We start from the raw sequence: 26,458 nt of genomic DNA on the forward strand, positions 1-26,458 counted from the left end.
AGGTGAACTGTAAAAAAAAAATCGAAAAATATTTGCTTCATTATCATCCAATATTACAATAAGTTCGTTTTGTATTTGTGTAAGTATTTGGTCTGAAACTAGACGTGGTTGGGAGAGCATATTCTCTCGAGACCGGATTGAATTTTGTAGTAATTTCATAAACCCCTAGAACTGACCTAGATTTTGTCTTTGTCTTCTCCACCTTGTTCACGATGCCCATTGAGTGCCCAGATTCCGCTATTTTAGAGTCTAAGGCATTTATTTATAAGCTCTTGATCTAGATGAAACCAGTGCACTGAACATTGGAGTGACCAAATGTGTCCAGAAGAAAGTGGGCCTGTAAAAGTATGTTACCTTCAGAGATTTAAACAAGTCTAGTAAACTCGATTCAACCTGGTTAACAGCTAACGTTTAATTCAAGAAATAACATATGATTAACATTAGCAAAATAAATTTATTTTTAGTAAACATTTCAAATTCAGTAGTTAGTCTTTTTTCCTGTATGTACAATTAGTTGATTTTATTGAGAAAATCTATCCTTAGTTTGATGCTCCTCGCCACTTAATGCCCCATGCGGCCCGCACCACTCGCACATGGATAGCTACGCCACTGACATAAGTAATATAGAACAAAGATAAAAAAGATATATCCACTTTTCACCTTGTAAGTGGTGATACTCAGACAACAACTTGTTAAAATTTTAGCCCGCAATTTTATTCCTATTTGAATTTGATTATAACAAAATGTAACTAAAACACAAATGTAACCCATGCCGATAATAAGCCCATTTTTAAACAGTTTTGTAAAACAATTGATGAACAAACTGTGAAACTCTTATTGTCTTAAGTTATATAATACAGACGTTACTTCAAAAAAGAAGATGATTATGTCCTACGCGTCATACATTTAGTCATGCATATTAACTAATGACTTAAATTCTGCCAAGTCACTGGTTTTCCTGGCTAGCTCAGGCAACCCATTCCATGCTCTAATAGCACCAGGGAAGAAGGAATATTTGTACAAATTTGTCCTAGCATATGGAACGAGGAATGTGCCTTTATCTTTGTGTCTTTCAGAGTATTTTATTAAATTTTGTTTTTGTATTTGAAGATTATGGTTCAGTGTTTTATGTATAATTGCTACTTTACTTTTGAAGGCTTTCTAAATTTAGTGATTTTACTAAAGGTGTCACTCTAGTCAAATGTGAATATTTGTACAATGATGTTCTCTGGATTTCGAAAGAAAAGTTGTTTTCCTCGTTCTGTTAAACTCTTTGATACATTTTTTTTTTGAGAAACAGGAAGATTCGTCTGTTGGTGATGAATTACAGTAGGCTAAATTTAAAAAAAAAGGATTGTTTTACATGGTAAGCATTTAACGCAAATGAATGAAACCAAACTCCGACTGCAAGGAAAGAAATTGGCTTTCATTGATTGAATCAATTTCTCTTTCATCGAGATATTAAATACATTTTAAAGAGTTTTACAATCCCACATAACTTGTTTGTTGAAATAGATTTTAAAAAATTATGTCTTCAGTAAAAAGAATATTAACATAGGAAGCACAAACAGATATATGGCCGCACTTAAATGTTCCTGTGGTCGAAAATGGAATTATTTTTAGTTTTTCCATCAACATAATATACATGGTTAAACTAGATTAAAAGCGTAACAAACTTATTGAATAAGCAGAGAAATAGACTGGATATAGCAACTAGAGAAAACCTTCCCCTTACTATGGCTAATTTTAAGCTTGACATTTCTAATACTGTCAGACTTAGTGAATTCAGCAATAATAATATTTATATTAAAAATAAAACTAAATTTACAAATAAACCTAAAAAAAAAAGTAGGCCCTAATATTTAATAACTGAAAAAGGGAGTATTCGAAGGAATTGAAAGTTTTGACAATTAAATGTTTTTGTATGTAATCATTTCAAATTATTTAATAGTTATACAAATTAACTTCGGTTATTGACAGCATAATAATTAATAAATAAATGACATTTTATTCAAATTTGACTTCTCAAGCTTCTTTATAAGCATTTTTCTTAGAGTAGGAGAAGGAACTGGCAGATTTTTTTCAACGAAGAAATACAAAAAAGGGGCTTAGGCTAAAAAAGGTTGAATCACTACTTTCAGTACGAAGGTAGACATATTTCGTAAAAGATTTAATAATTTCTTTATTTTTTTCTTACCGAATAATTATTTTAAATTCATAAGTTAGCCACTTCCCATTGTGCATAGTAAGTAAAGTTCCCCATTCAGACCTTGCGATTGCTATAAATACATAGATCTATCTATGTCCTTAGTCTTCGAAACTGAAGACGTTGCCATTATTATTAACATTATTATTATTAATTATATAAGACTATAAATTAACTTCGTTTATATATATATATATATATATATATATATATATATAAGATCTCTATTTATATTTGTATCTTTTTTTTATTTGTCTCCTTCCCGAATGTTTGACTGAAAGCTAACTTTTTGAATATCAAAAATCTACTTCCTGTACCTGCGCACTGTTTATCTTCCTTTATCGAAAATGTCTAAGAGAGGTATGTTTGTTTTGATTGTTGCTGGCAAATGCAATCTTTAGAAATCTATTAATTTAATCATTCTACTAATACAAAATTATAGTAATATCATTTTAAAATTATCTATTGTCATTTAACCAATGCTTTATTTGTGATTTAATTTTATTTTTCATATTTTTGTACCTTTTAGGAAGGGGTGGAACCGCTGGTGGAAAATTTCGCATCGCACTGGGTCTTCCAGTGGGTGCAGTTATTAACTGTGCCGACAATACAGGAGCCAAGAACCTATATGTTATTGCCGTGAGTGGCATTAAAGGTCGTCTTAACAGACTTCCAGCTGCAGGTTCAGGAGATATGTTTGTAGCAACAGTCAAGAAAGGCAAGCCAGAATTAAGGAAAAAAGGTAAGTAGAGTTAGTAGACCGTTCGTCAAGTTCATGATCATGATTCAAGTTGAAGTTGCCCATTAATCTAGTTAGTCAGAAGGCTTAGATTAGAAGATATGTCATAAATTAAAATTAATGTAATTTGTAAGCTTAAAATATTCTAGCTTGTCATTTTTGAATTCGTTGTTTACTTTGTACTATTACAAATTCTTTCATATAAATATAGAATTATATATATAGTAAAGTAAAAAAGGTTTATCGGACACACTAAGCCAAGCTTCAGCCATTTTTATGTTTCAAAATTCATATCTAAGTCATGGTCTGAACTATGAATTTATCATCCTTTTAAAATTTATCTGTAAAAATAGCTATTTTGTAATGTATCAGTACGCATAGTCCATAGTCTTAAAATCTGATGTGCAGAGGGGTAGGGTCGTTTTTCTCATTCGTGAGAGTTTTCAACATGATTTTTTCTGTTTGCCTGTTCAGAGATTTATTGGACACATAAAAGGAAATATATTTATATAAAACGTTAAGAAATTTTATCCTTAATTTTATTTTTTGTACATAAGCGCAACGACACTAGCTATTGTCGCTTTTCCCAAGCTCCATTCTTTCATTCTCAGCTTGTAACTAATGTCACACCAAGGCCACTACTTTGGGCCTAGCTTCGCTGGTCGTGCTAGGAAAAAAAATTGTCTCTGTCTCAGGGGAAGAGTCTTCTCACTACCTTATTGTCTCTGCTTGGCATTATTTTCCCCTTAGCACAAATCCACTAGTGCAGTGCGCAGGCCTGTCTCACCTTAGCCTTTTTTTGGTACCAATAACTGGTCGATCAATAATCGCTAGTCTCCCGCTCTATCACCAGTTTTTTTTTTTTTTAAAAGAGCATCTCCACTCTTCTGGTATGCTTAGGGGACATGGAAAAAAGGGAGGTTGGGGTTCTTCATACTCTTCTCTGATTTTGACAATCTCTTAGACCACACATAGTATAGTGCGGTATACACTTATTGCATGTTGTTTCACACCAAGGCCTTTAGCGCAGATCGCAAAGAAAAGACCCACAAAAAACAAAAACTCGTACTTATATTCTCTATTATATCAAAGGAAAACTTTAACACAAATCTGGGGGAAATTGCCATGCACATAAACTAGTTTAGTTTTTTTAAAAAGTTGTGAAAATGTATTGAGCCTAAGGTAATTGATTCATGGACATTGCAAATAAGTTTGTCAAAAATATAAAGAAACATGACAGTACTGTATTTTAAAAAGGATTTTTTCTTATAAATGTTCAGTGCTTTGTTTTGCATGATGATTGCTTATTAAAGTCCAGATTTAAATGATGGTTACTTTTACATGGAACCACTGAAGAAACAAAGCATTTAAAATATTTACTGTTGCAATACAAGCAACGAAGAGTATTTTTTAAAATTTACATTTTTTTTTCAATACCTTCAATATTCTGTACGAATATACTTTTTTTTTTCTTCAGTAATGCCTGCCGTTGTCATTCGCCAGAGGAAACCTTTTCGTAGAAAGGATGGTGTATTTATCTACTTTGAAGATAATGCTGGTGTAATTGTTAACCCAAAAGGAGAAATGAAAGGTTAGCTATTAAATTTTAAAAATCATTTTCACTAGATAGATGCCAGTTACCTTGAAAGAATACTATACACATAGCGACTTTGCCAGTCTGTGTTAAAGCAAGTTGCTTGCTATTTAATTTTTTGTCTAGTATTTATTCCAAATTGAGATTTTAAAACATTTAAAAAAAAAAGTTTTTTGAGTAAGTAATAATTTATTTTTTTTCACATAGGATCTGCTATCACAGGACCTGTAGCAAAAGAGTGTGCTGACCTTTGGCCTCGTATTGCCTCAAACGCTAGCTCAATAGCTTAAATTGTTAACGTAATAAATACAGGTTACTTTAAAAGGTGTTGGTTTTTTTGTGTTGGATCTATTTTTAAAAATCCTGTAATTTTGAGTTTATAATTATAGAATAGATAATGAAGCAAATGTTAACACTTTTTAAAGTGTATAATGCATACATATGCACTTTATCGCTTCAATTGTTACTAACCATTTGGAAAACACATCTTTCTTCAAATTAAGAAATAGTGGTTGCCTGTACTTAAGCATCCATAAATACATGAAAGATTTCAGTCAGTAACTACCAGAGAATGTACTGCAAATATGTACAGGTCCTAAGATCCAGTGAATAATGTTATTCAGTACCAACAAATCTATTATTAGCAAACTAAAATGCTTACTTTTACTCCCTAAGTCTTATTAAGCTGGATTTAACGAAAAGTTATATACAAATGTTTACCAAGTACATACAGTAAATTTTTGGTACAAAGGGCAGCATGTGTGTGTGCATCTGAATGTTCAGTTTCCAGATGCTCAAGTAGTTCAGTTTAGCACAAACTTCTTGGATGATGTGTCCTGTACATCAGTATTTTCTTCCAATACTGGCAAATACCATAAAAAATCTTAGCTGATAATTTGATGCATCTAAAATGCCCTATTTTCTGTTTTTGAAAGAGAAATAACGGTACTGTCAATTTTTTTTCTGTTCAGGAATCACAATATTGGCTGCGTTTGACAAGCATTAGTAAATCATCTTAAAATAGTCACCAACTGAAAAGGCTTGTTCTGTTTGACAATATATTAACTTCTGTTGCAGCTCATTCCATTGAGAATTGTTTTGGTGAAAACCATAGCTGCTTTGTCAATTTACAAACTTAATTCCTGGCTTTTATTTCTATCCTAAATTAGGATGCTTTGTTGGCATTGTTTTAAATTATTGTAATATACTTCCAACTTAATTTTCTCATATTTAAAATACACTTAAACTACTATAAACTTGTTTTCCTACAGAGTGGATGCCTGTACTTTAATAAAAACATTCAATAAAGTACATTAAAGGGAAAATACTTTTTTGGGGGCTTAAATGCCATTTTTTCAAAAATGGGGTGACTTTGCCTTTGAACTTTATATTCTTAATAAATGAACATTTTTGAATAAAAGGCATCACAAAATTTTAGCTGTTTAATGCATGGCTTCCTCCTAAAGTAAACAGTTAAAATCAATGACATTTATCGACAAATTCTTTCTTCGTGGTTAAGGTTTCCACTCATCTGACCCAGAATTTATTTCCCCACTGCTGGAATATAAGTGCTTCAATGGTAGTAGCATTATTTTCATACACTTGGAACATAACTGATGTTGAGAATGCTGGCTGTGAAGGATGTTGCATTCTTGCGCCAATCTCACAGAATAGCCCAAACAGAAATATTCTCTCATTGCCAGCTGAATTTCCGCTCATCCCTGTTTGTGTTTTCACTCTTCCATAGCTTTAATAAAGTTTCTACATCATTATGTTTATGTCAGCTCCGCTTCTTTTTGGACACTGTTGGCACGACTATCTGAAAGAAAAAATGCTACACATATAAGGGGGGTGACTTTGCCTCTACCTTAGGCATTAAAACCTGTTAGGAAATTAATTACAACTTCCCCTCACAATTGTAAACCAAATTACAACTGAAAAAAATGCATAAGTTCATTTTATTAGCTAATATCCTATTAGATCTAAACTAAAGTTGTAACTCACCTAAAAACAGCTGAAATTAGTGAAATTGAAGGTCCTGAGTCAAAAACGTGTATCTGCCATGTTTTGCTACTTACAGCAGAGATGAAGTATTATTTCTAAACACTAACCTATATTCTTTTATATTTTAATGAAAATTCATGGGAAACAACTCAGGAAAAACGTTTTTAAAGCCTTTCACATTTTTAGTATAGAGTAGGCAAAGTCACCCCATTTCACGGTATTTCATTGTTAACAGGACATAACATTTTATTTTTCTTAAAGCATTCATGAAGAGTTTTGTTAATGTGTATGTCCAATCCAACAGTACCAGTACTTGTATATTCAATAATACCCTTTGACACAGCTTTGAAACATAGCTTATGCAATTACTTGTTGAGCAAAAACGTAATTCAAATCTAGTACTAAATGTTTCAACATACCAGTATTGCTAATTAGAATAAATTATATTTACATAAAACATTTTAGAATTATAATGATTTCTTTAGCCTCGTCATGATCACAATCAATAGTACCGGTATAAAATATAATAAACTAGTCCACCCACAGCATACCGGTACATCACTATTTACTGACAGGTGAACACTTCCTGAAAGTTGTCCAAATGGGCAGTTAGGGTAAACTTGAGGGTCATGAGGATGTACTTGGAAGTGAATAGTGATAGTAGCGGGAAGTATTCATGTAGGCAGCGTATTGCCGAGCAGCAGAGTTTATGACTGTGCTTCCATGAGTAAGAACAACAGAAGGGTCAAAATCAAAACAAAGCTACAGAGAAAACTATTTTAATGACACAAATGTCTATAACTAACCAAATATGTATAAATTCCCACACTTTAAAGGACTAAACTTTTTAAAATATTAAGTGGCGCATCTGAATCAGGAGTGTAAAAAATAGGTGCATGCAACCATAAGGTGGGCCTCCCAAGTTTTTACCGGGGTGTGACTGCTGCATATGCTACAGCTACTGGGAGCCACAGGTGAGAGTTCATTGGGGACCAAGAGTGAGCCAAGCTACCCTCTGTAAAGGGTACGACTGCCTGACCACTAGAGGTGCTACCCTGCCTAGATACCCCATAAAATGATAGCAAATAATTATATGAAAAATTTTTAAGTACCAGTATGCATGATATCTTGGAAGTTTTAACCATTAAAGTGGTAAATGATATACCTCAACATTCTTGCCATTCATAATACTATAAACTGCTAAGCATTTTGATAGAAATTGGGTAAAAAAAATCTCATACCAGTATATGAGAACAATTTTATTGACCAGAATTGTCTTTCACAACAAACATTACACCAAAAAGGACCAGTTATCAAGTATGGTAACAAATATTGCAACTTTACATAAATAACAATATAATACTGAAAATTTATTTTAGCTGGTTCTAGAGTGTCCAAACATATAACAATCATAATATAAGGTATATAAACATGATCAATAAACAATGCTCTATTTTATAGCACCTTCAGTAATTATGCTTACTAGATGTCTGATTAATCACAGAAAAATAGATTTCTTATTTTAATATACGGTATATACTTTCCTTTAAATATGATAAATTTTAAATGTTTCACTAATGTTTTATTGGCAAAAAACAATACAACTTAGACCATTAGTCAAAGAAATGTACATATGCATTCTTTTTTTAATTATTATGTTTTTTAGCATAAATCATATATGGCCAAAAAGATTAGACATGATAAGAAGGACACTTTATTGGAATGTATAAATGTTACCATGGTAAAAGTACCAGTATCTATATATCTGTATCTATTGAAACCTAAAAATCATAGTTACTTTCGTATGAGGTCTACAGAAAGAGCCAACAGTAAAATAAACTTGGTGAAAACTTAAGGGCAGTGTCAAAAAACAAAATATTTTATGGATTGCAAAATGATTTATGGAACTCTTTGAGTGTATATATATATTGTGTATAGATCAGATCTTTTTCTAAATAAATGTATAACATTGCCATTGAAATTAATTGATGGACTCATCTGTCTTCAAAACCTGGCATGGAAAAGTTTTTAGAAAAGGTGATGACTTCCTCTTTAAGAGATTGTATTTCTTTCTGAATGTCTGCATTCTCAAGAACAAAAGCTTTAAAGTCTTTCAGTGTTTCTGTAAAATATATGAATTAATAAAGTACAATACATGTTATAAAACTATTATCTGTTCTTCATAACTAATGAATGTTAAAAACAAAAAATGCCAATAAAATTATTAGAAACATGTTTGCCCACCCATTTGGAAAGTACAAATGGAATAGAGGTATTTTAAAATGGTATACATTTTTTAATTGGGGGATAGTAAAGAAAACATTTAGTTAATAAAAAAGATACTGGTACCGACTATTTGGGGAATATCTGGTACTAGTATGTACTTAGCGTGGTCGAAAGGCTAAGTGCACTTGAACTTGGCTACCTAGATGGGGGATCGAGGTTTGACTGGGGCAGAGTTGTGTTTACTGAGCGCCTAAAGGCAGCACATGAACACCCCCCCCCCCCAGTCCACAAATGAGGTTGGACCAAAAGCGCTCTGAGCATGCTATAAGCATGAAAGTAGCGCTACCGGTATATAAAAGCTAGAATAATAATGTAACTGTTTCATCCAATTATAACTCATTACAAAGTTTTTATCAACTCACTCTGTCTGGCAAAAAGTTTGTACACTTTATTTCTCCCAAACCCAATCTGGGTTAAAAATTAAGCTGAAATTTTGCACAATTATTTCTTTTACCTACCTGGACAACAGAAGAACAAATGAAAAAAAATCAATTAAATAAATAAAAAATTAAAAATAAATAACTATTGTAATAATTTTTTTTTTGTATCTCAAACTAGGGAAAGAAATTGTACTTGACTGATGTGGTGGTATAATCTAAATTAGCCCCCTTCATATGTCGAGCAAGTTTGAAACAAACAATAGATAATAGCTGAGTTGTTAGAATGTGTCATGAGTTCAAATTCAGCATGACATGGCCTAAATTGTGCAGATGTGCCTAAACTCAAAACTCAACTCAAATTCAGCATGTTCCATCTTTTTAATATAAATGCTTTAAAATAAAGATTATGGTAAAATTCACCTAGATATCCCTTTCCAGATAAGTGATAGGAACATAGCATATTGAGAAAGCATGAAATACAGTAGTGCTAAACAAAAATAATTGATAAAAATATTTCTAATCGCAGATCTATTGTTGTTTGCCTAGACCGGTTACAACTTAATTACATGACTGATCCAAACTAATTGGTATATGCTTTAATTTTTAAAAAAAAAGTATTTTTTATGTTTTTTTCTTGTTTTTAGATTGCAATTATCTTCTTTGATGCAATTATAAATTTTAGCTCTTTTTTTTATCTTCTTATATTATAATGATTGATCTTTTATCCAAAACAGAATTTCTTGAATTAATAAAGTACATCAAAGATATATTTACAAGTTGAAATAAAAATACCGGGTAGGTACTGTACTGGTGGACCAGGGTTCAAATCCTGGTGAAGACTGGGATTTTTAATTTCGGGATCTTCGGGCGCCGCTGAGTCCACCCAGCTCTAATGGGTACCTGACATAAGTTAGGGAAAAGTAAAGGCGGTTGGTCATTGTGCTGGCCACATGACACCCTTGTTAACCGAAGGCCACAGAAACAGATGACCTTTACATCATCTGCCCTTTAGACCTCAAGGTCTGAAAGGGGTACTTTTACTTTTTTTTTTTACTGTACCAGTACTTTAAAGTTTGTAGTCATGCTTTTTTGGAGTAATTTCTTTGATCTAATTTAAAAAGTATTTCAACATTTATGGTATGGTATGATAGTGGTTAAAATTATTTCATCCTTCAGCAATAAAAGTATTAATCATATATGAAAATCAGTGCGATAGGCGATTCCTATTTTATTTATGAACTACCTACTAAGAAAAACGCTATAGATACAACAGATTTGTTGATCAAACATCCATTTTCTTTTGGTAGTTGAATCATTTTTAAGCCCAGCCTAGATGATATATTTCCTTGTAAAAAAATAGATGAACTATTGATCATGCCAAAAACAGGAGCAGACAAACACTTTGTCAGGATTAGATGTGACAAAATGTGCAGGACACATATGAGTTTGCGTAATCACAAAATTAGGGATAAGATATCGCTATTATTTGAAAATATTGTTTAAAATTTAATGTTAAATGTAGCTTACAATCTGTGAATTTTTATTTAGTTGTAAGAGGGTGACTCTCTATATTTTTACAATAAACATTTCAACTCACTTGTTTGCAGCTGAGCTTGTACAGATATTTGAACCCCTTTGTCTAATAACTCCACAACTTTTTCAAAATCTTTTTCCTTGAAACCTCTGCTTGTCAGGGCTGGGGCACCTATTTGTAGACACAAAGTCAGTAAAACAATCATTAAAACCTCTGATTGTCAGGGCTGGGGCACCTATTTGTAGACACAAAGTCAGTAAAACAATCATTAAAACCTCTATTAGTATAACCGTGCTCATTAGGACCCACAGTGGGCTGTTAAGGGCTGCAGTTAGAGCAATGAGGGATAACCCTAATCAAAAACTGTACTGGGCCATAATGGGCCTGTTTATAGGGTAAACACAAAGTCAGTCTAACAATCATTAAAAACTTGGGATGTGTGTCTGAGTGGCAAAAACTGCTTGGCTCCAGTTTGAAATCTGACTGGCTAAAATGTGTTTGCTGAGCACAGAACCTTGCTTTCAGATATATGTCCACAAAAGAGAATGGACCATAGTGTACTATATAGAGCATGATATATTTTTAATTTAATAGTGCACTGAGCATGTTAAAAGCATTTAAGTTGTGCTATATAAAAGCTACTTAATAAAAAGGATTAGAAAAATTAAGCACATTAAAGTATAAAGTAATAAACCATAAACTTGAAATACTGGTCACAGGATACCATCATAATATATACCTAATCTCAATCCTCCAGGGGTCATTGCACTTTTATCTCCGGCGCAAGTGTTTTTGTTGACTGTTATATAGCACAACTCTAACACACGCTCTACTCTTGCTCCATCTGTTCCCTTTGGTTTAAGGTCAACTAAGACTAAGTGATTGTCTGTACCACCTGCAATAAAAATCATGAAAATTACTTAGTGACTTTAAGTTACTATGATTTAGTTGTAATAACAAAAGAATGCCAACCAATGTGAGATGATAATTATACCCTAGGCCAATTGCAGCTTTTTTATAGTGCTTTGCAGAAATACTATTTGTAGGCTCTTTAATAATGGTATAAGGCTTGGCTTCTAAACTGAGGGGATCTCAAGTTCAAATCTCTATGAATGCAGGGATTTTAAACTTTGGGATTTTTGGGACTCTCGAATCCACCCAACTCTATAAAGGGTAGAAAAAAAAAAAAAGTTTCCCCTTTCAGACCTTGCAAACTATGGGGCAAATGATACCAAGGTCATCTGTTTCTTTGGCCAACGTATCTGACATTAATTGAGGAAAGTAAAAGCTGTTGATCTTTAACTAACTGCCGAGCATAGAAACAGATGACCTTTACATTATCTGTAGATCGCAAGGTCTGAAAGGGGAGTACTTTAGTCAATTTATTTTTATAAATTTGATGGTAGTATAAACCATATTGGTATCATTTAATAGTTATTTTAACTTAGTGATACAGTAAATTTAAAGATTTAAAGCGCTTACTGCTAATACCTTATTATTTGAAAAGTATATCCTTAACATATAGACAAAGCAGCATAAACTCTGTTTAGACCTATCAAGTAAGTCCACAAAGTGTTCACTTAGCAACAACTCAAATCTATTGTGAACAAACCTGAAACAACTGTGTAACCTTTCTTTAGTAAAGAGTTACACATTGCTTTAGCATTCTTTAAAACTTGTTCTTGGTAACATTTGAAGTCAGGTTGCATTGCCTAAAGATAGCACAAAAGCAAATATTATTTTTCCCCTCATGTTCTCAATTATCTTTGAAACTTCAAAACCCCCCATTCTTTGTACTTCGATTTTTTTGTATACATAAATACAAGCATATAAGAACCTAATTTTCTTAGCCTTATTCTGGTTTTATTTTGTCGAACCTGTTTTAAAGCCACAGCTATGGCTGCTATTTGATGATCGTGGGGTCCTCCTTGTAAAGCAGGGAATACAGCATTGTTGACAGTTTTTTCATAGTCATAAAGAGTTTCCTTTCCAGTTTTCTTGTCCACAGATTTCACACCTCTACGATAAAATATCATTCCAGACCTGGAGATAAAAGTTTAGCCAGAATCCTTTTATTTTATTTAGCTGTGTTTAATTATTTGGAAAAAATGAATGCAATTTCATTAAACTTTAAAATTTATGAAAGTAAACATGATGATGACCCATGAAATAGTACAGAAACTTATAAAATTGAGTTAATCTGAAGTTGAAATATTTTACCTTTAAAATGAACAAACATTATAGAATTTTTTTTTTGCTTTTAGCTAGGCATTTCACCATATATAAACATTATTATTTTTCTTAATTTCAAATTCAGATTTTGTAACAATAACAGTATTAATTTTTAAAAAATTAATGTAAAATTAGCATTAACTACTTATTACAAGAATTTGCAAAATAGTATCAGTATTTACAACAAGTGCAAGTACTTAGAAACAGGGTAACTACTGACTCACCAAAGTTCAAACCTGTGATGGGCTTAACGTTTAAAGGAGCTGACCAAAACCTTTTTTTTTATAGTATCTAAAAAAATGCTTTAACTAATGCAAGGTATTAATTTTTAATGTTCAATTCTTTTGATAACAGCTTTTCACAATTGACTTAAAATTGGGATGAAGTTATTCAAGAGTGAACTAAGGAGTTTATTCTATCTATTTTTGACAGCTATTTAAAAGACTGATTATTTAAAAAAATCTGCTAACAAATAAATGAAGATTCAAACATTGCACACATTCTCTTGGCATGAGATATTCAATTTGAAAACTGTATTTCAACAAGCCTATGTAGAACTCTAATTGTTAAATATTAAACAAAAATTGTTTGAGATGATTATTACATGAAGTTCAAACTTTCAATTTCCCAGATATTGTTAATACAATAGTTGTTTTATACTTTGTACAGGCATTGTAGCATGTAATTTGTTTATGTGACAGAAGATCTGTGAAAATGTAAATATTTCACATTCTGCATAGTAATTTTTGTAATGAGAGAAAGATACTAATTTATTTTCCAGTTCCCAAAAAGCTTGATGATGCATCCAGCACTAGCCTTCTAACTTTGGTGTTCAGATAGCATAGTATTAAGGAACTCTGGACATTTTTTCCATGTAAGTCAACAGGTGTGAACAATATTTACTACCTTTACTATTACATCAAGAACTTGTTTTATATTTAAGGCAGTTTCACAGAAGATGTCATGATGTATGATGCAGTTTAGGAAAACAAGATTGTTCTATGAGTTGTTTTGATTGAAAATCCTACCACATCCAGATATTTTGCCTATCATATTTGGTGCTTGAACTGTCATAATGTTACAACTTCTTGATGTATCTTCATTTTAAAAACTTAGACCTTTCAAAAAAATTCCAAAAATATGAGAACTATCAACTTTTTAAAAAGATTTTGCTAGCCTAAAAGTTTTTTTTTTTTACTTATATTTATGTTTAGAAGTGAAGTGTCTGGAAATACAAAGGCAATGGTTTGATAGGATACAGTGTTTTCTCTTTAATTTATGAATTAGTAGGTCTAGTTCCATGTCCAATTATCTTTAAAAATAAGACATTCTAAATCAAATATATGTTTTTTATTTGACATTTTTAGAATCTAAATTGTAATAAAGATCTAGTACACACCAAAAAAAAAAAAAAAAAGAATTAATGACTATGTAGCTATTAACTTAATTTATTATCATTTTGACATGTTGTCTCTAACTCAACTACACATTCATACATAACTTTATCAGCTCATTCAGATAGTAACAATAAAGACTAACTAGTTTGTCCATACATTGTCAAATACATCTGCACTACTGGCCATCAAAACAAACATACTTACAATCACAGAAATGTTTTATGAACCTGCACATGAAATAAACTAACAATAAACACAAACTCAACTGTTGCTTGAACTCCAACATAAATACACAAATATTGGTCTAAGGATAATGACAGGAGCAATCAAAACAACACCCATAAGAGCTATGGACAGGGTTAGTAGCACTTTTCCATGACAAAATTTTAGGAGATTTTAGGAGGTTTTTTTAAGGATGAAATGTATGATGTGTGTGTCTGTTTCCTATCCGTTTGTGTGATACATAGTAAAACATACACAAAACTAAGCATCTATCAAATCAATTATTGTTATTTGATTTTAAAAATAATAAGTATCTTGCCAATATGCCACAGAAACAATGTTATCAGCTGTGGTATGTCCACAGAAAATGTGATGAAAGTTATCTTTTAATCAAGTAACAACTTGACTGTCATCCCAAAACCTCAAACAACCATTTTTTTTCAAAGATTTATTTAAAAACATTACAAATGGTTGCTTTTCCATTTTTTAAAATAAGAAACATTCTTAGAGATGCTATCATAATGTGTATTCTCTGTGATGGAAATGTACACTATTAGTTCCTATGTGTATCTTATAGATTATTGAGTCATGGTGTGCATTTGAGGTAATGTTTTATTCTTTTATTAGCTAACTTAAATCCTTCTCATAAACAGAGCCAGTAATATATAGGGCAATATAGGTCTATTTGAATGTTTAGTTGACATTTGCTTACTAAAAAATGGCTTTTGGATTGGGGGGTGGGGGGCGGTGGCACACGATTAGACCTATTCGCGTTTTTTTCCTAGCAGAATCTTTTTCAACCATATAGTTTCCCTGGCTTTTACGAGTGAAATAATTTTTACGGACTTTTCACAGCTGCATGAGAAATATTTTCGTTAAATCTACAGTAGATCTAGACTCTTGATCTAAGTCACTAAAATGCGCAGATTTTTTCAAGGCTGTGAGATAATTATCTTCACTGAATTTACAGTAGATCTAGACTCTAGATCTAAGTCACTAAAATTTGCGGACTTTTCAGGGCTGTGAGAGAAATATCTTCACTATATATATTCTAGTGATTTAGCATTTAAGTCTAGATCAGGGGTGGGCAACCTTTTTATATCGAGGGCCGCATTAGAAAAATTTTAGGAGTGGCGGGCCGCATATATATATATATATATAACTTTAAAACTACGAATACGGTAGCTAAGTTTGTATAATGACTTTTAATTGTCATGTATACTGTATTACACATTTACATTTAAATTTTTTACACTCTCAATTAAGGTATTACAAGAGTTAGCAGTTTCTAAAACTAATTTTATAAATATTTGTTTGAATTTCGTTATTTCAATTGTGTAGTTGTACCTAATGTAAAGTATTTAACTGTTTACAATCGCGTATAATGTTCCGAAACTTACTAGTTGTTATCATTGTGACTGTTGTCAAATTACACGTAGTCTTCATCGAACTTTTCTTATAAATAATGTGAAAGTTTAGCACCAAAGTGTTTTCCAAAGTGTAGAAATACAGTTTCTGGTACCCATACAATGCCCGAGGAAAGACTGGAGCCTCTCAGGTCATAATTTGTTTGGAGGGTTTTTTCTGGAGCTGAATCAGCTTCTGCACTAAGTGTGGAGCTAATGGTATTGAAAACTAGTTCCAAGTTCCACAAGAAATAGTTTCAACTCTCAGCAAAGGAAAATGGCAAAATCTGTTATTGCTTGCCTAGAGAAATGGGAAGGGGGGTAGCTTTGATTGAAAGTTTTCACATGCACGTACGTTTCCTGTGCAAGCAACCCATTGTAATAATTCAGATGAAAAAGATAAAGTCTGTCTTCCACTCTTTATTAGAAATATTAGTCACAAAGTTTTGTCCTTCAATGAACATAACAATTTCTTCCTTGTGATCCCATTTTCTTCTCAATACCTTGCCCATGCTAAGCCAGCGGATACTACTGTGGTACCGAACATCGGAATGTTTTGTTTCCACATCTTCAAGTACTTTTCGGAATTGCCTGTACTTAAGACACCTAGCTCTGATAAGTTTGATCACTGACATACTTGGGCCAACAATATGTTTGATATTCAATGCAGCTTGGCGCAAACTTTCCCGATTACTCCGTTTTGAGTTTATGGTTTGAATAGTATTCTTTTATTTATTACAAAAACTCAGTCAAAGCTCGTGCTCAACACAATTCTTCAAAGCATTAAATATATACTGGCCTGAGTTTGTGTCTTTGACTGAATGTTTCGACATATGTTTCGACATTTAGCCTTTTCGACATAAGTGATAAGAATCAGAAGTTTCAATAATTTATAGAGATATTTAAAATTATTTATTTTTAATATGTATAAACTGTGGACACACCATATTTCCGTAGGTGTCCACGGGCCGTAATTTGCCCACCCCTGGTCTAGATCAAAGTCGAGAAAATTCGCGGACTTTTCACTGCTGTGTAAATATTATCTTCACTAAATTTACAGAAGATCTAGACTCTAAAGCTAATTCGCTAAAATTCGCGGACTTTAACTCTTAAGTCACTCAATTTTGCGGACTTTTCACGGCTGTGTGAGAATTATCTTCACTAGATTCTAGTGATTTCAAGTAAATCTAGAGTCTAGATATAAGTCACTAAAATTTGCAGCTGTGTGCGAATTATCTTCATTGAATATACCGTAGATCTAGAGTCTAGATCTAAGTCACTAAAATTTGCTGACTTTTCGCGGCAGTATGCGAATTATCTTCACTGGATATACCGTAGATCTAGAGTCTAGATCTAAGTCACTAAATTTGCGGGCTTTTCACTTCTTTGTGCTAATTATCTTCACTAGACTCTAAGTGATTTAGCGTAAATCTAGAATCTAGCGTATTTCTAGAGTAATCTAGAACATTAGATGTATCAAGATCATTAAATTGACTAAAATTCACTGATTTTTCATGTTAGGTGCGAATTATCTTCACTAGATCTAACTTAGATCTGAATCTAAATACTATTACTAGATACTAGCTAGATCTAGAAGATTAACCGACTTTCCACGCGAAGTCACTATTACACTTACAAGAAGATTTTAGGTGAGGGAGGGCACGGAGGGGTGTAGCCTACAAATTAGTCTGGTAATTGCTCTAATTATAGACAATAGTCACTACAGACTAGATCTAGCGCGTCTTTAGTGGTAACAATAAATAGGGTAAAAATTTTAGGATTTTTGGAGACTTTTCATTTTTTAGGAGATTTTAGGAGTTTTTAGGAGCGCTATGAACCCTGTATGGAGGAAACCGCTGCCCTGATTTCTCTGGATGAAAGAAGAGAAATAAAAATCCTTTCCCAATTCACTAAATTGGAAACCTTGGAGAGGCACCCACTCAGAACAAAAATCCACAAAACTGGCACAAAAAACCATCTCAAAAGGACCAATTTCATACAGGAATCTCTAAACCTAAAAAAGAAACACCAACTTGAAAAAATTACTCTGGAATCCTCGATACACTATAATGAATCTCCACCCTGGGACGAAAGCCCTCTTCCTACTATAAGGGACCATATTGAAAACATAAAAAGAAAATCTGATTACAGACCAACAGAGCTCAAGGAAATAGTGAACTGTTTTCTACATACCAATTACCCTAGCAATCAGTGGATCAGAGTTTACACGGATGGCTCATCCCATAAAGCCACCACAAATGGAGGAGCTGGAATACTTATCGAATGGCCAGATGGAGGAAAACTAGAAAAATCCATTGCAACTGGAGAGCTCTCTGACAGTCACAGAGCAGAAAGGGAAGCACTAGCTGCTACCATGCTAGCAAATCATCCAAGTTCCCCTCACAGTCAGATTGTCTTTCTAACAGACGCGAAAACAACCCTCCAAAGCTTGCAAAACTCTGATTCCCCTTATATTAAAAACCTCAGAACAGCACTTACAAAGCTCAACAACAACAGCAAAAAAACTGTTATTCAATGGATACCAGCTCACATACAACTAGCAGGAAATGAGAAGGCTGACACACTGGCCAAGAGTGGGAGAACAAACTCACAAGTAAACTCTGCACTCTATCCAGAAGAAATGAAGAAATTAATTGTAGATAAAATAAATGAGAAATGGACGAGCTCTCATCCAAATCACAAGAAAGATGACGCTTACTATAAGCTATCCCGACAAGACCAACGTCTAATCTTTCGACTCAGGACCGGACACAACAGAATGCGACAACACATGTTCCGGAAGCTCAAAATTGGAACCAGTGAAATCTGCCCATGTGGAGTATCACCAGAAAATGCCGACCACGTCCTCCAAAACTGCTCTCTCTACCAAGAGGCCCGTATAAGACATTGGCCCCAAATCACCCCAACAGAAAGAAAACTATATGGAGAGCTCCCTGATTTGGAAACCACTGCGCAGTTCATCTCATGTATTGGTCTAGTCATATGAACACTCCAACATAACAATGAGAACGATGAAGAAGAAGAAGAAGAAGAACTGTTGCTTGTTTGAAGAACATTTAACATCAAATGAAATGGTATTAATTGCATTTGTGTAAATTTCAAACCAGCAGATGCAACAAGTAATAGATCATGCACATTAAAATTCACAATACTACCAAATTGTTCAACTTGCATTAAAAACTATAATTTTTCCATTGTGAGTGAAATTGTTAATTTTAATCTTTAATACAAAATCTTCTGCGGGCTGGAGTAGGTTGTAGTTTGCCCATCACTGGGTTAGACCTTGTAACAACAGTAACTAACCTGGGACCCCTTAAAGTTTTATGTGTAGTTGATGTGACAACATCTGCATATTCAAATGGTGATGGAATGACATTGGCAGCAACAAGTCCTGAGATGTGAGACATGTCAGCCAACAAATGAGCCTTTACCTCATCACAAACCTAACATTTAATTAACAGAAATAGCAAGCATAAGAGATTTTAATGAATATGCCATGCATGTTAAAAGGATATATTTAATTTAATTCATACAAAAAAATGTATTAAAATTCTAAATATATGATATATTTTAAAAATAATATACCTCTCTAAATGCTTTATAATCAAGCAATCTTGAATAGGCTGTTGTACCTGCTATAATTAAGCGAGGACGAAAAAGTCTAGCTGTTTCTCGAAGCTTGTCATAATCAATATAACCAGTCTTAGGCTTTAAACAAAAAGTAGACACATGTTTTTATTTAATTCTTGAAACAAAGCAGCAACAACAACAAAAAAAAAAGCTTCTTACATTACTTATTTTTTTTAGATTGATTTAGTAAAGATGGAAAATGGAGAAGATGAATGTTTAAAATGTAACAACATTTGCATATTTAAATAGTGATTGAACAATAATGACTCTAACCACCTTTACTTTCACCACATAATTGGAGCATTTTGCCACTTTATATATATATATATATATATATAGATAAATAGATTGATATAGATATAGATAGATATATAGATATATATATTATATAGATATATATAGATATAGATAGATATATAGATATATATATTATATAGATATATATAGATATATATAGTAAAGTAAAAAAAGTAAAGTTCCCCTTTCAAACCTTGTGGTCTATAGCCTATATAGGGCAGATGATATACAGGTCATCTGATTCTGTGGCCTACGTTAACGTGGGTGTCATGTGGCCAGCAAAACAACCAACCGCCTTTACTTTTCCCTAACTAATGTCAGGTACCCATTAGAGCTGGGTGGACTCAGAGGTGCCCAAGGATCCCGAAATAAAAATACCAGGATTCGAACCCGGGACCTCTGGTTCAGAAGCCAAGTGCTTTACCACTCAGCCACTGCGCCTCTTATACAGTATATATATATAAATATATATATATATATATATATATATATATATATATATATATATATATATATATATATATATATATATATATATATATATATATATATATAGTAATTGTAATACATGAAATAACTCTATTAGATAGCTTTTGAAACAGATGACTTGTCTAAACTTGTCAAAGACCTTCCTTCAGGAACAGTTGAGAAAGAAGAAGAGACAGAGAAAGTGATGGGATGACAACATAAAGGAATGGAAGGTCCTGCCATTGAGGGAGATTTTATCCAAAACAAAAGAGAGAGAGGAATGGAGAAGGACTATCAACAGATCTTGTGTGGTGCCCCAATGGTCCAACAGTTTAAGGGATAAAAGAAGGTGAAGATATCTAAATTACTAAAGCAAATATTATAAAGTACCGGTAGTTTAATCAATTACAACTAAAATCTCTAATAAACACAAGTAGCTAATTCAGTGGTTACCATTCCATGGGTATAATGATCTCATATTTTATTGCAAAGTTCTTGTGATTATAGCTTTTAACAATGTTTTATGCTGGGAGGATTTATTTTTTTTAAATGAGGTCATCATTCAAAAATAAAAAAAAGGGATTACTATATATCAGTATATAGATATCAATATAAGCATAATTTATAGCAAAATTATAGTAATACTGGTTCAACAACATAAGTTTTGAAAAATATAACTGACTTACATTCAGCCTGTAAGGCATAGATTCAAAGTAGATAGAGGTTGCAGATACACGTTTAGTATCAGTCATAAAGCCATGGGTTAAACTGTAACATACAAATGAAATAATGTATAAAACAAATATATTTTATTGGTTATGACTAAAACAGAAATCATTATAAATGATAGTTGATATTTTGGGTATTTGACACATTTGCACAATTTAGGCCATGTCATTATAAATTACAATAATGTTTTTAAAGCTTTTAAAACGAGATTGTAAGTTGCTATGTGGAAGTTGTTTAATTGTTATGATCGAGCAAATAGAAGTTATAACTTTTATCATGACAAGTACGTTTGGTATGTGTATATAATATTTAATATAAAGATCTTTCTCCAGTCACCAACTCTCATTTTAATTTCTAACTCTAATATAAAGTCTACAAATTCAAGATTTATATGTAAAATCACAAAGACTAAGGTTGTAATATTAAGAATAAACAGATCAATATAATTAGATTTTTAAAATAGATTTTTCTGTGTGATAACCCATTTCTTGTGGATTTGAGAGATATAATTAAATTAAGTGTAATAAAAAAGAAGGCAACACTGACCAAAACTTTTATGTGTGAGCATTCGAGTAACATAATATCTAGTACACGTACAATGAGCTTAATGTTCATAAGATCATCTTCAAGTTAATTAAGACATCTTGCCGCTGACCTTTCACAGAAAAATTGTCAACAAAACAATGTACGGGATAATTTCAACCATTCTAACATAAGAAGATCGAGAAGAATCATGTTAGTGGAGACAAATTGAAATGTCTTCCATAAAACGTTTCGAGTCAATATAGTTATACATTATAAAATGGTTTAATCTGTTAAATATTAGCAAAAAAGGCATTTTACTTAGTAAATTATCAAGCATTGATTGATAACTACAATTATTTAACTTTTTTTTTTTGGTTTGCCCTAAAAAAAAATGTATATGCTCTACCTTTCCCACTTTTGTCATGATGTTGCACCCCCCCTTTAGAAGATCAGTTTAAGATACATTGGAATAGGTTAATCAAAGATTATCAGATCAACAACTTACTGTCCTCCATCTGGTAAGTCTAAGCCCATTAATCTATCATGTGGATTTAACACTGCAGTAAAGGCTGCAAAGTTGGCAGGACTCCCAGAGTAAGGCTGCACATTTACACCCCACTTGTCTGGATCCAATCTGAATGCTTCCAGCGCTCTCTTCTGACACAAAACTTCAATTTTGTCAATGTTTTCATTGCCTCCATAATATCTGAAAGATTTTCAAACCAAATCTTTTATGTGATGAATTATTACATAAAGTCTATCAATACATTGATTAATAAAATTAGTTTACGATGGATATTCTCAAGACAATTTAATGCACTTTGAAATTCAAGTAGAACAACATTCATATTTACTACTTCACACACTTTTACTTGTTCAAACAGGAATGTATATTAATATTATATTATTATATACACAAATTCTAATTCGCTTAAAATTTTTTTTTTAGATATTTCTATAACTTTTAAAATATATTCTACTTCAAATAACGCTATATAGGCTTGTCTAAGAGACATTTGCATTTAGAGACATTTTAGCAATGTTAATAAGCTTTTAATATATTCTGAAGGAAAGATATCATCCTTCTAACCAAAAATCATATTTTTTGTAACAAACGTAAGTTACAATAAGGCTACATAAATTCTAACAGTTTTTTTCATCCAATTCAGTACATAAGTTAAAAAAAAAAAAAAAAAAAAAAAATGCTAATTGATTATTATAGCTCAAACTACACTTCATAAAAAAAAAACAAAAAAAAAAAACTTTAAGATAGTCAAAATTTCAATTTAACTCTATTTAATATAGAACAGTTTGGTTGTAATATATCCTAACCTTGCTCCAGGGTATCCCTCAGAGTACTTGTTAGTCAAACAAGACCCCAATGCTTCTAGAACAGCACGACTAGCAAAGTTCTGATGTAGATAAATGTTTTATTAAAAAAATATATAAATAATACCGGTAGTAATAAATATTTTAATGCCAAAACGGACAAATAATTTACTTCTTTTTTTTTTTTGCTTCACAAAAGTCAATGAAAAAATACTGGAGAAGAAAGGTTTGGTATCACTGAAATCCTTATGCAAGAATTAAGGACATTCAATAAAATGATGCCCATATTAAAAACAAAAAAGTTAATGCTGATAACCATTTCAGGTAGTGCCTTGTACCTGAAAGAATAATGTAAATATCAGACGATTGATTGGGGCCATTTTGGTATTTTACTTTTTCAATCAGAAATAAAGATTATTAGAATCTGTGTCAGGCAACCTGGTGTACTTATGCTCCAGAATATAACTAGAATGGTTTAAACCAGAACTATTGAGACCACAGTCTGAATGGTTAACATATGTAAAATAAAAAAACCCACATAATTATACAGGGTGCGTCAAAAAAATGTATACACACTTTGAACTGTCATAGACAATTGATTTCCCGTTCTACCTCATGCCACAGGATTTCTTCTTATGGGGCACAGTTAAAGATGAGGTGTACAAACGTAAACCACGTCACACTGTGGAATGAGATTCAGGCAGTGGGCACAGAAATCTCAGTGGACACTTTGGTACAATGTACGGAATCAGAGTTGACTCGTACTCAGCAATGTATTGATGCCGAAGGCCACCAGTTTGAACATTACTCACATTTATTTTTCCAATTGGACATAATGCTTTCCATGTCCAGAAATTTAGCATTGTAGAACGGGAAATAAATTGTCTATGACAGTTCAAAGTGTGTATAAATTTTTTTGACGCACACTGTATTATTAATAGTTCCCCATTATCCCACTTTACAAGTTTTAATAAATAAAACAAATTTCACATCTCAGAGTGTCAAAACACTTCATAGTTCAATGTTGAAATTTTTAAAATCAGGGTTTCCTCAATGGTATAGGGTTTACCTGGGCTTGGGAGTATAGCACTAATTCAAATTAACCAACTAATTGACCTGAAGCTTTTGTGGACTCTTCTGAAGCACAATTTAATTTCCCATAAACTCAAAGTCATGTGGTCAGCATAATGACCTTTCCCCAACTAAAGTTAGTTTGGGCATTCTATTTAAAATTCAAGTTTTTACCAAGATTCAAACCTGGGACCCTTGGTTTGGAAGCCAAAAGTTTTACCACTCACCCCACTTGTGAATGGGTATATTTTGTTATAAATTACCTCTGAAGCTATAAGTTCTAAACCATGAGACTGCCTGTATTTCTCTTGTTTGATAATTTCATAGACCTCAGGGTCATCAGTTTCAATTGTTTCTTGACCAGTCCATTTGTTTCTTATTCGGATACATCCTTGAGAAAGATGCTGTGACAAGTATTTAAATTTAAAAAAAAAGATTTAATATACAGCTACATATAAACAACATTTAATGGAAATGTAAAGCAGACAATTATTTAGTAAAACAGAAAGCAAATAAAGATACTAAGTAGCCATCACAATGAACAGCTCTGCCCTTAAAGAGGATTTTCTGCTGGCAAGACTCATCCAGGAATATTTTCTTGGATGGCTACCTGGTCATTCAATATGTGCGTTGGATGGTCATTCAGACTTCTCGATGGCCCCAGGTTCATACTATGTCCACTGCCATCTCCCCCCATCCTGAGGGAGGTTTGGTCTAGGAAGTAAATTATCTTTAACTCTGAAGGAACATCCTAAACATGTAAAATATTATGCACCAAACAAGTTTGCACCATGTGGATTCTAAATTAATATATTAATATTATAAAATCCCTGGCTCAGATTTCTTAGTTTATTTTACTTTCCAGATGATATAATGAAATTAAATTAAACTTAATAACTAGCTTGAGCGCATACTTGAATTTAAATTTAATTACTTTAGAAGTATATTTTTATTTTAGACATACAACAAAATGACATAGTGATATTAAATATATAAGTTGGTCCTATACTTTAGAGTGAGATTCTAGAATCTAGTTTGTATTAAGATCTGTAATACAAATTAGTAGATTATACTAGATCGAGTATATCATTATCTAAAATCTGGTCTAGATCTCCAATGACTACATCTATCTTCAGATTTATATTCTATATAATTATATATATATATATATATATATAATAGTAATAATCTATAGATCTATATATAATTCTCTTCATAACTATATACTATACCGTATATACTTATTACTATATTAAGTATATTAAGTAACTATAATTATAATACTAGAGGTCTTTAATAAATTATAAATAGGCCGGTAAAATCTCTTACCTCTTTATTATAATATAATAATATATATTTTATATAGTTAATATAGTATAGATCTAGTATATAGAAGATCTATATACTATATATATTATTGAAATTATATTTTTTATGCTTTTTTTTTATACTAACTACATCTAGTCTAGAATTAACTAGATTACTAGAATCTAGATCTATCTTACTAGACTCTATCTTCTATATGGCTGCCTGGTCATGCGGTTTGTACGCTGGACTGTCGTTCAGATTTATCGATGGTCCCGGGTTCAAACCCTGCCCGCTCCCATCCCCCGTCGTCCTGCGGGAGGTTTGGACTAGGAAGTAATTATCTTCAACTCTGAAGGAACATCCGAAACATGTAAAACATTTTACAAACATATTCTATAGACTATAGTACTATAGTTTACTATGGACTATACTGACTTATTAATATTTATTAATACTATACTATAACTATATAGTCTATTAGTTTTAGTATATATATATTTTGATTATATTGAATATAGTCTTTAGTGAAGTTAATTAAGTTAGTCATGGTCATGTGTCTAGTCTGAGTCTAGATCTAGTCAAGTCTATACTATACTGAGACTATACTCTATACTAGTTATAAGTATTACTTAAAATTACTAGCTAGGAGACTAGTCACTAGGTCACTAGGTCTATGAGTATTAGTATTTATAGTGGTCAGATTTTCAATTTTGAGTGATTCCCTGCTTACCTACCCGATAAGAAAGAAAAGTACAAGTCAATCTTTTAGCTCCGTGCATTTCTTCAAGACGTCAAATTTTCTCTTTAGTCTGTACCGTTAAAATGACTAAAACGTGTGGTCTATTAGATCTAGATCCAGACCGTAGCGGTATGGGTCAGCTATCAGCTGTCGCTTTTCAAAACAAAGGGGTCAATAGGTCAAGGTCTCTTAATAATCAGGGCCAAAATCGTGTACGAAATAACGAAATTTAGATAGATCTAGATCTATAATCCGACAGAAGAGATCTTGACAAGTGACTACAATTAGATCTCGACACTAGATTAGATTTATTCTAAGATGGATTGTAGAATGACTAGACC

General features: G+C 32.2%; 2 protein-coding genes across 3 annotated transcripts; one reads left to right on the top strand and one right to left on the bottom strand.

The window, feature by feature from the left end:
- Positions 1-2,481: 2,481 nt before the first annotated feature.
- LOC106051843 (60S ribosomal protein L23) lies at positions 2,482-4,863 on the top strand. Its single transcript, XM_013207053.2, has 4 exons — positions 2,482-2,566; positions 2,736-2,948; positions 4,423-4,536; positions 4,747-4,863. The coding sequence occupies exons 1-4, from the start codon at positions 2,554-2,556 to the stop codon at positions 4,827-4,829; spliced, it is 423 nt and encodes a 140-aa protein (XP_013062507.1). The 5' UTR covers positions 2,482-2,553; the 3' UTR covers positions 4,830-4,863.
- A 1,105-nt stretch (positions 4,864-5,968) lies between these two features.
- On the bottom strand, positions 5,969-26,312 carry LOC106051842 (serine hydroxymethyltransferase, mitochondrial-like). 2 transcript variants are annotated; one of them, XR_008773578.1, is made up of 13 exons: positions 26,113-26,312; positions 24,334-24,474; positions 23,003-23,082; positions 22,176-22,376; positions 21,103-21,184; positions 19,607-19,729; positions 19,325-19,464; positions 12,621-12,786; positions 12,356-12,455; positions 11,483-11,638; positions 10,807-10,914; positions 6,544-8,665; positions 5,969-6,358 (listed from the first exon to the last, which is right to left on the bottom strand). XR_008773578.1 is itself a non-coding variant. In XM_013207051.2 (12 exons), the coding sequence occupies exons 1-12, from the start codon at positions 26,155-26,157 to the stop codon at positions 8,538-8,540; spliced, it is 1,470 nt and encodes a 489-aa protein (XP_013062505.1). In that variant the 5' UTR covers positions 26,158-26,312; the 3' UTR covers positions 5,969-8,537. The 2 variants fall into 2 exon arrangements, 1 of the variants encoding a protein (XP_013062505.1); XM_013207051.2 differs by having other exon boundaries at positions 5,969-8,665.
- Between the last annotated feature and the right edge of the window lie 146 nt (positions 26,313-26,458).

Source organism: Biomphalaria glabrata, chromosome 11 (genome assembly GCF_947242115.1).
Source record: "Biomphalaria glabrata chromosome 11, xgBioGlab47.1, whole genome shotgun sequence".
Classification (NCBI taxonomy): domain Eukaryota; kingdom Metazoa; phylum Mollusca; class Gastropoda; family Planorbidae; genus Biomphalaria; species Biomphalaria glabrata.